The sequence below is a fragment of the Camelus ferus genome, chromosome 14 (assembly GCF_009834535.1).
Source record: "Camelus ferus isolate YT-003-E chromosome 14, BCGSAC_Cfer_1.0, whole genome shotgun sequence".
Taxonomy (NCBI): Eukaryota; Metazoa; Chordata; class Mammalia; order Artiodactyla; family Camelidae; genus Camelus; species Camelus ferus.
Genome location: NC_045709.1, coordinates 13,706,406 through 13,723,156, shown reverse-complemented (window position 1 = coordinate 13,723,156; position 16,751 = coordinate 13,706,406). Strand labels below are relative to the sequence as shown.

The window sequence follows — 16,751 nt, the reverse complement described above, 5'->3', positions numbered from 1 at the left end:
CCAAGTTCCAATTAGTAAGTTGAATCAGAATTTGTGAATGTATTTTGTAAACCCTACGTACATAGTGCAAATGCTAGTAGTTATTACCTTACACTTCTCTGACCTCATAAGTAAAGACCATTAACTGACTTTGCTTATGATTTTTGTTCTTAATTTTTTAGTTAACTGATATTTATTTGCACACTTTCAGGTTGATTATGTACTTCATAGAATCTAACAGAATGCAATTCAAGGCTCCTAATATGATGGCTTTCTCCTGTTCCAACACAGTGACCAAAGATTTGGTCATTTTTGTCTAAGTGGATGACTAGGTTGGAAGGATTACAGTTTAGTTTGGATACTCTTAAATAATCTGTGCTTGACAGCTTCCCAAACCGGTCAAGTCAGAGACTGAATCCCAATGAGACTGTGCACACATGTAAATGATATTTGTAAATGATTTCAGAGTTAATGGATGTGAATTTCATAACAGTCTCTCAGCTGGGGAACTAGCCTTCTGGATGGATGCCAGTTTTAACCCAGTAATTGCCTCTCCAGATTTCTCCCAATTCCTCTAAGGGCAGAGATTTTTCAAAACTGGAAGACAGCCATACTGTATTTGAAATTATGACTCTCAAAATTTGAATGAATAAAATACAACTGAAGTAAGTTATGCCAATTTTGTAAGTGTATTAAATTATTATATATGGTAAACATGAAAGGAAGTCAGTTATGGGAAGATTGAAGACATTGACCACCAACAGATAAACAAGCATTTTTTTTTCTTCTTTAGTAAAAAAATTAGTAATAACTTATAAACTCTGTGGCCACGTTTGTGTCAAAGAAGAAAGCTTCCACAGAACAAGGAGGCTTTAGAAAGAATGAAGTAACCCTATATATACACCAATATGGAAGATGTTCAAAATATATTACCATTTCAAAAAAAATTGGTACAAGAAATAAGATTAATATGCTACTTTTGATGTATAGAATGAACAGATGGGTGATAGGTAGACAGATACATGGATAGACATACATATGCTCATATATGCATAGCATATTTTTTTAAGAAAACACAGGAAATTGGAAAGAATGGGTAGATTTAGGAAGGAGGTTCAGTTTTTAAAAAGACAGTCTTTTGTACTTTGTGTTTTATGTCATGTATGTTCATTACCTTTACAAAACCATATTTTGGGAAAAAAAAAAAAACACAGAATACTCTGTGCTATAGAACTTAAGACCCTGAGAACAAAACCAACCTATAAACCATTGACTTAAATTTTAAACTTTACTTCTCAATGAAGTTGTCATCTTTTCTTTTTGTCTGTGACCAGCCACTCATGTTGTAGGAGTGATAGAATCAAGTATATGAAAAGTCAATGGACTCAGTTAATGAATGTGCTTTGGACTCACAATAAGTTTTGTTTTGTTTCAATTGATGTCAAAGCCTGTATACAAAGATCAATAAATAATTACTTAGTCAGTTTCTAATTGTTTGACACATATTACGTTACAAAAAGAAATGGTCAGTATTTCCATGTCTTAGAGGCTTTGTTCTGGATTACTCCATGGTGAAAACTTTGGTACTGGTCTTTGATGCTTGGTATTCTGCTATATAAGAGTTCCTGTTTTATATAGTCAAACTTATTTTTTTCAGAATTTTTATTTACTATTTCTGAATTATTTATGTATAACCCAAAGAAGATTCATTAAAGATAAATTATCTAACCTAAACAAAAATTTAATGTTTAAAGGTCACTAAAGTGAAATACAATCAGAAGGGGTGTTTATTTCAGTTTTAATGTAATTCTAATTTTGAGCTGTTGGTTCTGTATAGTAGAGACTATATTTTTAACAGATGCCCTGAACTTCATGATGTTGCTTTTCTCCTTTCTAGTAGAGGATAAATTCAGTTATCTTCAACTTAACTGAATATTTCTGAAGAATGATCTTTTACTTTATATTATGTACACGCTCTGCTAATTTATGCAAAATTGTTAATGCTTCCTACTCTCTCACTCTTGTGAACCTTATTTTTCTGCATCATTGAGGTCTCCTTTTTGTCTGGTTTCTCATTCAGCTCTTAGTATTATTTCAATTTTATAAAATATTTAACTTTGCTCTCTAGTACTGTCAACTCTCACACCCACAAATTTTCTCTTATTCTTCCTATCTTGATTCCTAAAATTAAACAGTAAATCTTTCTGGTAGGTGTTAGCTGATTTAAAAAAAAAAAATCACAATAGCTTTGGGATTGTTTCTAGTATAAATATGTGGTCCAAACTGGAAAGGGATTGCCCACAACAGAGGGTACATAGGGGCATCCTTTTAAGGGGGAAATGTAAGAATCTTGAAGGCGGGTGTGACGTATTTGACCAAATGTAATTCAATATTCAGAGCACTAAAAATTGACAAATTTTTATTAGCTTGTTTTGGTAATAAAATTAGAGTCAAGTCCAACAAAATTTTAAAGCTTACAAAGCAGGTGGAGAATTTCTCCCTCTGGGTGAGAAGCAGTTAATGGAAAATAAATGTTTCCAGTAAAACAGGAAAAAAACTGGATAAATAACATAAATCATATCCACAGAGAGCTTGAGAAGGACAAAAGAAGTTCCTGTTTCCCCAGCCCTGGGGACATTTGCTGATTCCTTGGAAAAGCTAATGATTGGATTTAATTCTGACAGAAAGCTTCTGTTAGGGAGCAGGAAGCTAACGTAGCAATTGTAGTGGTCATGCTAAGCCACCGTGACAATTTGGAAATGAGACATAGTCAGGGGGCACTTCCCAACTCTGGTGCTCCATAGAAGGCTGAGGAATTGGGACTAGCCTTCTGTAAAGGCAGAATGAAATCTCCAACAGTTTTGTATAGTTTTAGGAGGCCAACCCTCCGAGGGAGAAGAGGCCAGCTGAATCTTTACCTCAAGATACTTGCCAGACTTTGAAGTCATATTGGCAAGAAGTTGGAAAACTGGGCTGGAAAACTTGAATAGTCAACTAATTTTGAAGTTCAAATATTATACTCTAATATTAAACTAAATTTCATTTTAATAGGTAATATTATTTGTAAGAATCTTTTGCAGAATTTCAAGACTGATGAGATAATACTTTCAAAGTTTTCAATCTAAAGCCAAGAACATATATGCTAGAAAGACAGAGTTGACCCTGAAGTAGATAGATTCAAATTAAATCTCTAAGGAAATCTAGAACAAGCTTATTCTGAGGCTTAATTGATAATGATTAGCAACTTAGACCATTTGCCTAACAGAGGAAAAGGGCAACACTCTGGTAGAAGGTAACATTGTCTGTAGTCTCACGTTCTTTTGCACATAGTATTTAGCCTGCAATCAAACATTTATAACAATCAGAGTTACAAAAAAAAAATGACTACAAATGAAAATAAAAAGTAACTGACAATAAAGTCACTATTAATCTAGATACTGTTGTTCACAGCCAATGACTTCAAAACAACTGTGATTAATATGTTCAAGGAAACAGAGGAAAAGTTGGACAAAATAGATGGAAGTATAAAAATGGCAACAGAATATTACCTGTAGACTGAATCAAATTGCTATTTTGCGACTGAAAAAATGTGATAGCTAAAGTTAACAGCCTAATAGATGAGCTTACCAGCAGATTACATGCAGTAGAATACATGATTAGTAAAGAGAAAAAGAGGCCAATGGAACAAATCTGAATTGAAGCACAGAGGGTAAAAAGCATGGAAATGGTTGAACAGAGCAAAAGTGTCCAACACAGGAGAATCACGTAACATACATTTACCTGAAGTCCCAATAAAAGAAAGAATAAGATAGAAGCAATATTGAAGAGTTAACAGCCAAGAAAAAAATTTAAAACCAATGAAAGATACCGATGCCTATTCAAAAATCCCAGAGAACCCAGAGTTAATAAAAAGATAATCACACCTGAACATAGAGTAATTAAACTGTTGAAAACCAAAATCATAAAATTCTAATAGCAGTCAGGAAAAAAAAAAGACACATTACTATCAAAGGAACAAAACTGCTAACTTCTCAACGGAAATATTGGAAACCAGAAGGTAATATAATGGCATGTTTAGTTGCTGAAAGAAAATAGAAAAGGAAGAAATCCATATGCTCTGGTCACAACTAATTACCAAATTATAATTCTATATCCTGCTAAGATACCTTTCAAAAATGAAGATGACATAAAGCATTTTCAGACAAAAACTGAAAGACTATGTCAACATCCATCCTAAACCAAATTAAAAAAGCTAAAGGGATTTTTTTTTTTTCAGGTAGAATTAAATTGACTGACAACTATAATGCAGAAGTTCAAAGTATAGGTAAATAGAGCTGAAAGTTTCTAAGATTTTAGCAGAAGTAAGAAATTGTCATTATCCCTGAGATTATTCTAAACCTCTTGTTCTCCTTCAACACCCTGACTCTTAAATCCGTGGCAGTAGACGAATTTGTTTTCTATTCACAAAGAGTATTCTGGCTTTTTCATTTGGGTAGGTACTCACAATCAAATTATAGACTTTTACAAAAGTACCCATTTTTCTTTAGAAATGGAATGTGGAAGAGATGCATTCTTCATACGGAAGTACCTTATGAACCTCTGAATTGTAAACTCTTACTAGGTTTTGTTTCTTTACCCTTTGTTAAAAGCCAGACATTCCCCAAATTGGTGTTTACTTCCTTGATGTAGTTTCTAGACTTCTCACATTTTTGTGTTTGTTTTCTCATTGGTATATTACTAAAGCACTGATGGCTGTTGATATAAAACAAATATTTCAAAATGCATACATGATTAGAGGAAATTATTAGCAAAATTATTTTCTGAATTTAATTTTAATAAATTTTCTTTCCCTAATTTCCTTCCAGTGATAAATAAAAAGTAATTTCAATATGTTTACTGTATTTCTTGACATGCAAATTACTTTTTGAAGGGAAGCTTTATTTTTTGCTGCTTATGAAATAATATAATCTCATTGTGATTGCAGTTGAGAATTCTGTGTCTTAAATGTGGTCAAGATGACACAGCTATTGTGAGAAGAATCATAAATTAGGTCCCTCAGTTCATTTCTCATTTAGCCGTGAGCCTGACTTAGGAAGAAGATGAGAACTGGGTATGTGTTGTGACAATGGGGTGAGATGCAGGAAAGCTTAGCTACCTTGGAGGCAGAGGGAGACCAGTAAACGAGAAGACTTCAAGGATGTGGGGAGGACAAGAGATGGATTCATTTAGACATTTTAGAAGTGGGAAAGCAGGAGACATAAAAATCGATTGGCTTCAATGTAAAAATTGTAGCTCTAGAATTGTATTGTCCAAGAGGTACTAAAATTTCTAAGTATCTCACTATGTGTTATTCTAAGTTTCCCTCTAGCAAGGTACGCATCCTTTTAGAAACCAGCTACTCAGCAAACGTATATCATGAGGGTAATTCCGAAAACACAAGTTTGGGACCTATAAACTAACCAGAAGGTAACAGAAAAAGAAGTAGAATATATTCTTTTCTTTTGCCCCTTTCTTGCAAGCTGAGGTTGAGAAACAAATGCTGAGCGTATCTGCAGCAAGCAGATTATTCTGCTACCTGTTGCTTGTTTGAAGGCAGCGCAAGGTATGAGTAGATGGCCTGGGAAGGAAAACAGAGGTGAACAGAATGCATATTTTAAAGCCTAAACAGTTTTGAAAATGTACGCATAATACTGTGCCAAATGATGTTTTCGTTGTTATTTTGCCGTATTACTTAAGAAGTGAAATGCTATAAAATATTTTTATTTTTGATGGTAAGATCCAAAAGAATGACACATCAAAATTTGCACTTATCACTTCACTTGGATGAGTCAAACCATAAGAAATAACAGTGTTCTTCAAAAAATGTGCAGCCAGTTTTGAGGAAAATATGGTTATCATTAATGTTACTTTTTATTTCCTTCCAATCTTCTATCTGGTTCAAGCAGTGGATTTAAAATTTTTGTTTGGTAAGTTTATTGCGAATGTGCCAAAATTTGACATCTGTAATTCTTAGTATATGCTATGTTAGGAAAAACAAAGTGTTCTTTTAATTAGGTATGATTTCAGACCCATAAGCAAAACAGTGAAGTAATTTTTTCCATTTGCTTCCCAGGAACGGATGTTCTCCCAGATCAGTAGTTCTCAAGTAGGCTGGCATAATGGGATTAAGATTCAGCTGAGGACTGTCTGTAAATTGTAAATGCTTCTTTTCTCTCACTAATACTCTATCCAGCTTCCTTCCAGCTATTTTGCCTTATGCTAGTTAAGAACAATTGCCAGGCAGGATGCTATGCCCTGGGGCCACAAGGTTCAGGAACCTTTGCTCTTGCCTTCAGGGATTTGCTTTTTTCTTCCAATTTTGACGAGAAAACAATGCTATGATACAGTGGGATGCATGCTATGGTTGGTAAAATGTACTTGATAGAATCAGAATCTAAAATAAATGGGATAAATAACGCTTACCAGAAGAGGTGACATTTGAATTGACAGCTGAAAGATGAGAGGCTAATGTAGTAACCCAGATGAGAAATTACGGTAGAAAAGATTCATATCATGAGAGTGGTAATGAAGAAAAGACAATGGAAACAAAATAGTGAATTCATCTTTACTTCAACTGGATGTCCAGAACATTTTTAAAAGGTCTTTTAGATACAGTTTTAAGCTGTCTACCTCCCAGAAAACTTTCATTAATAGTTTGTAATACAAAGCATCTTGTTTCCTGCTATGTAGAATCATTACTGAATCATTCCAATTAAAAAAAAAAGAAAAGCTTTTTCTTAAGAAATCACTTCTCTTGATTCCTCAGCCCTCTCTAAGTACTGCCTTGTTTTCTGTTTGCTACAAAGACAAATGTGTCAAAAAAAAAAAAAAGTTGCATATTTCTGCTGCCTACATTCTTTAACTTTTCGTCTTCTTGTCAATCCACTCTTGGCTTCTGCTCCCAATACTGCCCTTGCCAAGGCCCACAGTGACATTTTGTTGGAATATTCCACGAGCACACTTCTGCCTTTGTCTTTCTTATTGTCCTACCATTGAGCAATGCTTTCATCTGCTCTGTTCTTGAGACAAGCCTGCTGTGATCTTGGTTTCTCTCTCCGCTCTGTTGTCACTCTGTCTTAATCTTGTTTCCTAGCCCCCCACCCCTTCCAACAATCTCTAGCCACTGAAATTCTTCCGTATGCACATCCCTCCTTTCTTTTCTCTAACTTGTCTCCTAATCTGATCCGTTCTATGATTTCAAAAAACAGCAGTGTGACAACACATGCATAGTTTATATCTCCTCTAGCTGAAGTATCTGCTCTCCAAAGCCTTTGTCCAAGAATCTGTTTGATGTATCCACTTGTATGCTTAGAGATCCCAAGAGTTATCACGTCCAAAATTGATCTTAACTTTTTTTTCTCCCAGACTTTCCTCTTTTGTTAAATGGTACTGTCATCCAGCCAGTTGCTCAAGTCAGGAACCTGGGGATCATCCTCGATTCCTTTCTCTCCTTCCACCTTCTACCCAGTCCATCACCAAGACTTGTCATTTCTACCTTCAAAATACACTGTATCACCATCGTCTTCTCTTCATCTTCATTGCCACTACCTTTGTTCAAACCAGCAGGATTTCTCCGTTGGATTGCCTCAGTAGCTTTCTAACTGGTCTTTGTTTTTCTTTTGTAGTCCATCGTATGCCAGATATTCCTACCTCTACTCTGTCCACAGAAAGCCTTAATCAATCTTTGCACCTGCTTTCTGCTTTTATAGACAAATTGTAGTCCCTGTATTCATGAACAGAACATAATGCCTGCCCATGTGCCTTCCTTTTTGTAAGGGGAAAGAAATGTTCTCTGTCTGTCTTATTTCTGTCTTCATAAGCGTCTCCATACATTTTTTCACACATGGATGGAGTACATGTAAATATAGTAGAGCATGAAATCACATAACTGAAGATTCATTTTTATAACTTTTCATTCTAATAGTGCTGCATCTTAGTTTAAAAATTTTGTAACATGAAAAGTAGAATTTACCACTAAAGATAATTATTTGTAAGGTATTACCAAAAATTGTATTTTTTCCTATGCATACGTATTTTACCCAACTGGATCTATGCTGTATATTCTCTGTAGTAACTTATTATGTAACATGTTATTCTTTTGTTCTTCTGATCAGTTTGTCAGGTTCTTCAAAAAAAAAAAAAATGTACTAAAACATTTTCTGTTTGGATATTATTCTGGTAGCCAGAATGTATTCTCTTGAAGCCTGACATTTTCTAGCACTATAAATGAATTTATAGTAAACATTTTAATAAGTGTGTAGTGTGGTTCTCTAATTATTTCATTTGGATAATCTGTTGTTAGCTGAATTACTAGGCCAAAGGGTTGGCATGCTTCTAATTCAAAATAACCCTTTGGGAGGCTGGCCCTATTTATACCTTCACTACCAGAGTAGGCGGGCACCCAGATGAACTGTCATGGTAAAAGCGAGGGAATACAAGCAAGAAAAACCACATTTTGCACAGAATGCTACCATAGTTGTTATTAAAATATATTTTATAACTTCTATAATATGGATAACTTTTCTATTAAGAATACCAAATTATCAGAACGTTAACTGTAACATTAGGTGTGTGGTGACCACAGACCCATAGGCTTCAGTGATAATTATTAGGGGAGAATGTCTAAAACTCATCAAAAATAAGAATATCCTACTAAGCAGACACTAGCTTGTATAAATCTTAGCCTGTGATTCAATATAGGTTTTTGTCATTCTTTGGAAATTTGCCTTTGGCTGACAAATTAAATCTTACGTTTTTGGTGGTGAGTGTTAAAAAAAACTTCCAACAAGTATTTTCTAAACTACGAGAGATCATTTCCTTTTTAAATTATATGACATCCTCTATTAAAATATTTTATAGCTGGAAGGATAAAAGAAGTTGATAGTGATTTTTTTTTAGATCATAAATAGAGAACCCCTAGGTTCGAAAAGAACTGAATAGGGATTGGTGATTTTTCATAATTAATGTATGTTTTCATATGTTTCCTATGTTTTGAGGGGTGATTTATGTTCTATAAGGTTACGTTTTATTTAAAAGATAATAAGAATCAGAATTAGAATAAAAGGTTTCATGGCTCACATTTCCTTACCTGGATCAAGGAAACCTGTTTGGAAAAAGCAGTGAAGGCAGGTACAAGGGACGGCAGTAAAGAGGCTATTGCTGCACCGGATGGAGCATCATCTGCAGCAGCAGATAATGGGGCACCAGCTACAGAAAGCTCCGGCACATTTTATCTCCTGCTATGAGAGAATGTTTGAAGTATTACTATTAATCCTTTTGGTGCCCAGGCACTCAATTTTACCTCCCCATATACGTTAAATTATTACCGTACAATTAAGTTCCTGTGTTTCTCATCCAAACCTCACTCTCTCTGTGAAGCACGGACTCTCCTGATTACTCTCCTACGTTACCTGCACGTTCTCGGCTGACGTCAGTACAGAAGTCCCCAACAGGTTACATGTTGTTATACATTGTGGTAGCTTTTTCTTGGGAGAAGTCTGGGTCTTTATCAAGTTATGTGCATTCTTCTTACCACATTCTCCTGCCCACAGTGACTGGTCCAAAGAGTGAACATGTAACATAACTCATGGAAGATCAATTGGTCTCCTTTCTAGGCATTGAAATATAAAACCGTCCTTTCTTCTGGGGTTTCTGGACTGAGGTTATTTGTAACCATGTTCCATACCATAGGTACAACCAGAAACAAAAACAAAAACAAAAACAAAATCAAAAACAAAAATCCAGGAAGAGCTAGAGTTTATTCGCCTTGAGTTTCTTGTTTCTGTTCCTAAGATTCAGGTCTGCAGCTCTTTTATTTATTGAAACTTGGGAGCTATTTGTACATATTTACTAGTATATAAACTAATAATTTTATTGTTTTGTTTTTATTTATTAAGACTTGGCTTTCTATTGTTTACATGCTCGTGAATCCTGAATAATACACATGTGAAAATAAAAGAAATCTGGTTAAAAGAAGTAATATGTATTATTCAATTAGATAATGTGAGAACATAACATTTAATTTTTTTCCTAGCTCCTATTTGTAGTGATTCATAATATTGGAAAAATGGCATATTGCATTAAACATAGTATCATTCTGAATTCTGTGTCCATGCATTTCTATGTGCTCTGCACACAGACTTGAAAATAATTTATTGTTATGCATATGAACAAATAACAATTGCAGTATTTGAAGACTAAAATTCTATATGTTTATGAAATTTCAGGAGCTTGTATTTGTGATTGGGTCAATGTTAGTGAGATAGGTTTCATAACGGGACCATCATTTTTACCAAATGCAATTGTTCATTAACAACATGGTATTAAAAGCCAAATAATCTCTCAAAAGCCCAAAATGATAATTTCAAAGTAGTATTTCTGTGTAAGATGTTATTCTTTCTGAAGGAAAGAAAAAGAGCATCTGGAGTTCCCAGAACTGTGTTCAATGTGGTATTGGTTATGAGCTTTTTCGCTTTACCTACATAAACAATGTGCAGGAAGATGCAGCAGGGAGCCAAGTTCTTGCACATAGGAAGGGCTAGTGTACCCAGGATCTAATTATGGTTGGCTAAAATGAAGAGACTTTGAAGGATATCTTACATAAAACTTGTAAAATCTTAGACATTTTCCTGTGACTAATAATGACCAACAGATGTGTACAGATGAACAACAGCTTGGGAAGAGTCTGAGACCACTTTTTCCCTCCAAATGTCTTGTTTACAGCCTTACTGTCTAGAAATAACTATTAAAGATGGAGAAAAATTGGACCAATTCACAACTGGAAACACTACAATTTTGATTTAGGAGAAATTGTTGAAAAGTATTCAATAAACTTTCGAACAGAAGAATACATTTGTTTCAGTCATTGTTTATTAAATATAACCTATGTGAAACATACTTAATTAGGAGCCATAGAGATACCAACATGGAAAAAAGTAGCCCTTTCTTTCATAATCTAAAGTTTTGTAGGAAAGATGGCACATATATATAGCTTTGTGTTTGCTGAATGAATTAATGCAAGAGAGATACAAGATTGGCTGTAATGTGGGATCATAGAGGGTCCACCAAAGCCGTACATGAGATCAGAAGAGGAGGGGTTGCTTGACTGGGCAAATCAAGATGGGTGCCATGGACAATATGGGATTTAAGCTGAACCTTCCATATGAGGAGGAAAGAGATGTGGTAACTATCACACCAGGCATGCCTAGAAAGTCAGGAGTAATTCAGTCTGGTTGGTATACACAGTATTTGTCAAGGTTTCGTGTGATGTTGTGTTAATTTGAAGGGCACTGTTTATGCCTGGATAAAAGTTTAGACTTCTGTAGTTAAATGTAAGTGCTCAACGTTGATGAGCATAGGAGTAACACCATCAGAGCTGAGTTTTAGGAATAAAAATTAGTTAATTTTTTAAACATGAAATAAGATAAGAAACATGAGAAGTAGGATCCCCAGTTGAGAAACTATTGCTATAGTCCAGAAAATAAATCATAAGGGTCTAAAGGATAGTAATGGGGTTCAAGACCAGATTCAGGGAAAACTGAGAAAAGTGATTCTATCTATCACATAGTTAAGAGCTCAGACTATAAAACTATGCTATCTGGATTCAGATTCTGTTTCTGCTTCTTGCTAATCTAGGCAAATTATTTAAACTGTCTGTGATCCAGTTTTGTCTTCTCTGAAATAGAGATAAAAATTATTCTTAGCGCCTAGAATTGTTAGGAGGATTTGTACAAAGTGCTCAACAGGTTATGTCATATAACAGGTGCCAAATTGATGTTATTTGTTTTGAAAATCATTCTTATTGCTGTATAACTTCTGGGTTCCACTGGAAATGTCAGGTTGTCTGAGAGGAGGTTGCTTATAAGTGTGAGATAGAAAGCCATCGGAAAGCTGTTTCCCAGTGTGAGTTCACTGAGAAAAAAAAATAAGTCTAACCAAGTAATGACCAAGAAAGATGGAAACATTTGTTAGAACAAAGGCACAGGGTGATGACATAACAGGGGAAGAGGTAGTAAGTAGATGACCAGAGAAGCTAGAAAAATAAAGCTGAGGATTTGTTCAGTGCAGATGATGCAGGGCATCTGGGGAAACTAAATCCAAGAATGAGATGAGTGTTGAATTTCCCCTTTTGAATGTTCATCGCTTGTACAAGGGCATGTCTGTCTTCTTTAATGAGGTCTGCACAGGCTCCAAGTTGAAAATTCAGGTCCACTTAATAAGATTACCCTTTGTTATTACCCCTAATTTATGCTTTTTTGAATGTATTGTCTATGCCAGCCTTTGTGTAAGGCAATGGGGAGTACACATGTGACTAAAACACAGATCTATTTCTTGATAAGGAGATGTGAGTGTCTCATATAATGCAAGCTATGGGATGTGTAAAAGAAGGAAGAGCATGAAAGTCTGATAGATGGTATGTGTAGTGAAGGATGAAGTGGTGGAGAGAAGAAAAAGAAAAACCTTGTGTTAAAAAGAAGAAATTAAATATTAGAGGGATATATTAAGAGAAGACATTTTATGTCTAACAGGAGGGAAAAAGTGGAGGAAAAAAGCAATAATGGAAATCATCACGGACTGGGATCAATGATGAGTAAATGAGGCAGTGAGGTGGTCCGTGGAAGTCTGAAGAAAATGCTGAGGCTCTGGTATGTGTAAGGATTTACATGTTCCTTACCATTTACATACAAATTCCATTAGCAATGTTTTTCAATAATACATGAGCAAATATCCACTTAAAATATGTTTTCTGACTGTAAATATCAACGTTAGAAGATGTATACAGTAAGGAAAATGCTGATGGGATATAAATATCCCTTTGATACTTTGTCAATATTTTGGATAATGTTCTTCCAAAGTTTTGACACTTATTATTAATAGACTTATTCACAAATTCAATATTGAAGCTTGGTATCTAACAAAGCCAGTTGTAGACATTAAGAATATAGCTGTGAACAAAACAGACAAGATTCCTACCCTCATGGAGTTTATATTCTAGTGAGGGGAGGTGGATGCACAATAAATATTAAATATTATTACTAAATTTTGTTAAAAGAGATTTTTAAGTGCCAGGATCGGGTCAGTTTGCAATTTTAGGTAAGGTAGTTAGTGTAGGTCTCACTGAGAAGGAGATATTTGGGCAAATTCTTGAAGAAGATGAGTGGAATTTTATATATTATAGTTTATTATGCTATGTATACATTATACTGTATAAATAGGTTTAAACAATACAATTTCCTTTTCAAATTTTATTTAGTATAAATTTTTCTGTCTCTAAACACATATTAAAAAGCTGTCACAATCTAATCTGAACATTCAGGTTATTTATAAAATGTTTTTTGTGGTTATGTAAGATGTTAATGTTAGGGGGACCTGGGTCAAGGATAAACAGAAACTCTGTGAATTATCTTTGCAACTTTCCCCTAAATTTAAAATTATTTAAATATGTTTATTAGAAATGTTTTGTTATTGTAAGTGATCTGAAGACATTTGTGCCTACAAATCTTTGCACTTAGATACCAGCATACTCTTAGGAGTTACTAAGTAAGTGTATATAAAATTTTAAGCTGTTGATATAATTTCCAAAAAGAATATGCCAGCAATTCTCCCATGTACTTCTATTTTCACCAATATTTAGTATTGTTTTTAGATTTGCCCAATTTTAGTATTATATTGTGAATATTTGCACTCTTGGAATGGTTGTGGAGTGATTCTGATTTTCGGCAGAGTAGGACTGAGCAAACACTGAGTTTCCTGCTGCCGCAGAGAGCTGTGAGCATGGGCATAGAACCATGTTTCCGAGCAAGGGAAGCGGGACAGCGCAGCAGCAGTGGCCGGGGCCAGACGGCCAGGGACAACGTGGGAATGTGCGCACCTCGGGCAGACGAGGAGAGCTGAGCAGCAGACAGTTCCAGCTACGTCTAAAATCACAGCTGCCTCCAATCTCCATGTGTTTACAGGCGGCCCAGCACCTTCCGTCCACACCTCGAGATCGCTGCATACGCGCACTGGAACTAGAGACTGGGTATCTAAGAAGTAAGTGGACGAAAAACACGTGCATTCAAATCTATATGTTTTGAGAATATTTACAATTGACCAAAGATTAAGTTTTCCGCCATCTTAATGAATGTGACTAGAAATAGAGACTAACTCATCAATAGTGTTACCGAGTCCAAACTTCTACTGCTGAACACACGGCAGGGCAGTAAATCAAAAGACATGTTGTTGGGGCAAGGAATAACGACTTTATTTGGAAAGCCAGGAGACCAAGAAGATGGTGGACACGTTCCTTGAAAGATAAAAACTACCAAATCTCACTCAAGGAAAAAAAATCTGAATAGCCATATGTCTATTAAAGAAATTGGATTGTAGTTAAGTTTTTTCTTCAAAGAAAACCCCAGTCCTTAATGACTTCACTGATGAATTCTATCAAACATTTAAGGAGGAAAAAATTACCAATTCTACACAAAACACTTTCTAAAAGTTGAAGAGAATTATTCCTAACTCATCCTGTGAGACCTGCATTGCCATTATACCAAACTCAGACAAAGAGATTACAATAAAAGAAAACAAACCAATATCCTTCATGAACATACATGTAAAAATTCTTAAATCTTTCATAAATTGAATATATTATGACCAAGCAAAATTCATTCCAGAATAAATTTATGAAGGGGATGAAGGATTTAACACTTAAAATTGTCAATGTAGAAAACATGATGTAATCTACAAAAAGTCGCTAGAACCAGTAAGTGAATTTAACAAGGTTGCTGAATACAGGATCAATACACAGGAAAAAAAATCAGTAACTGAAATAAAACAATGTCTTTTGTAATACCATCAAAAATATTGAGTACTTAAGGAGAATCTACAAAAGATGTGCAATACATTTAATATGATAAAGCATTGGTAAGGTAATTAAGGAAGACCTATATAAACTGAGAGATATATTTTGTTCATGGTTTAGAAATTCAAGGTTGTGAAGGTTATGATTATCTCCAGACTGATCCATAGATTCAACACAATTTCAGTCAAACATCCAGCAGATATCTCTGTTGTATGTGTAGAAATTGCCCAACTGATTTAAAAATTCATCTGGAAGTGCAAGGACTTAAAATAGCCAAAACAACTTTGAAAAAGATGAGGCAAAGTTGGAGTTCTGACCCTATCTGATTTCTTGATTTATTTTAAACCTACTCTAATCCAGTGTGGAGCATTTCAATTAAGTGTGGCATTTCAAATAAGATAGACAAATAGATTAATGGAACAGAGTAGTAGGAAAGAAACAGAAACATGTTCACAAATATATGGATTTTTGACAAAAATATAAAAGCAAATCAGTAGACAAAGGAGAGTCTTTTCAGAAAATGGTGCTGAAATAATTGGCTATTTACAGAAAAAAAGAAGAACCTCAGTTCATACCTAGTACCATAAACAAAAAGTAATTCAAGATGGATCAAATACCTCATGTAAAACCTAAATCTAATAAAACTTACAAAAGAAAATGTATCAGAAAATTTTTGTGACCTTGATTAATAAAAGATTTTGAAAATATTATACCAAAAGTATAATTATAAAAAAAAGGTAAAATAGGCTTTGGTATCTTCAGAAAGAATGCTAAGAGAATGAAAAGAGAAGTCCCACACTGAGAGAAAATATTTGCACCTCTTAAAGCTGGTAAAGGACTTATATCCATGATATATGAGGAACTCTCAAAACTCAATATTTAAAAAATAAACAAAAACAAGCCAGTTCATATTGGCAAAGGATTGAACAGACACATACTTCACCAAAGAAAATAAACAAATATTAAATAAACAGATGAAAAACAAACATTAGGGATGTGCAAATTAAAACCACAATGAGATACCACTGCCCAACTCTTAGAATAGCTAACATTGAAAAGACTGACCATGTCGGATGTTGGCAAGAAGAATAGGAACCCTCACATACCCCTGGTGGGAATGCCAAACCATAGAACACCTGTGGTGCGTGGTTTGGCAGTTTCCTAAAGCTTTAATCGTACACCTTTCACGGAGTCCTGCCTTGTCCCTTCCTCCATACTAATCCAAGAGAAAGGAAAGTCAAAGAAGAGCCAGACACACTGTGAGATTCAATTTATATAAAGGTCTGGAAACGCTGTTATCTGTAGGTGACAGAAAGTAGGTCAGTGGCTGCTTGAAGACTGTGGTCTCAACAGAAGTCTCTAGAAAGTCATATTTCTCCAAGTCAGGGTGGTGGACCTTATGCATCAGGATTAATTAGAAGGACTTACTGTAAAATTCAGTCTTAAGTTCCCACTTACGCAGAGGTTGGTTAGAAAAAAGAACTTAAATCGTGCAGAGTGAGCACAATTTTGAAAACAGGCATGTTTGCTCTACTCAGGTTTGTGCTTGTTGAGTCGTGGGCATGTGGTAAGTTGACTGATGGCCCTGCTTTAAGAGTACAGGGCAAAAGGAGAAAGAAAAGTTATGTAAATTCGTTGAGGCTCATTTTTTAAATATAAAATCTGAGATAATAAAACTTCAGGAGTAAGTATTGTGTGTAAAAGCACATGCTACTCTGCAGCTTTGACTTGTAGAAAGTGTTCCAGTAGGGTTGAACTTTATTTTATTTACTTACTTATTTATTTGTTTGTTTATCAGTCTACTTACCTATTTTAAATTCTTATTTTGCAGTTTTAAATTATTCTTTATTCACGTATTTTAATCGTATTTCTCATTTTTATTATAGATTGA

The 16,751-nt window shown here is 34.7% G+C and overlaps 1 protein-coding gene across 2 annotated transcripts in view; it reads left to right on the top strand.

The window, feature by feature from the left end:
- LOC116668556 (translation initiation factor IF-2-like) overlaps window positions 1-16,751 on the top strand; it is a 320,717-nt gene that overhangs the window by 284,012 nt on the left and 19,954 nt on the right. The window contains exon 3 of one of the 2 annotated variants that reach the window (XM_032496288.1): window positions 13,974-14,049. The exons of the other annotated variant lie outside the window; for it this stretch is intronic. Within the exon in view, the coding sequence (XP_032352179.1) occupies window positions 13,974-14,049 (76 nt within the window). The remainder of the gene's footprint in view (window positions 1-13,973; window positions 14,050-16,751) is intronic. 2 annotated transcript variants of the gene reach the window in all.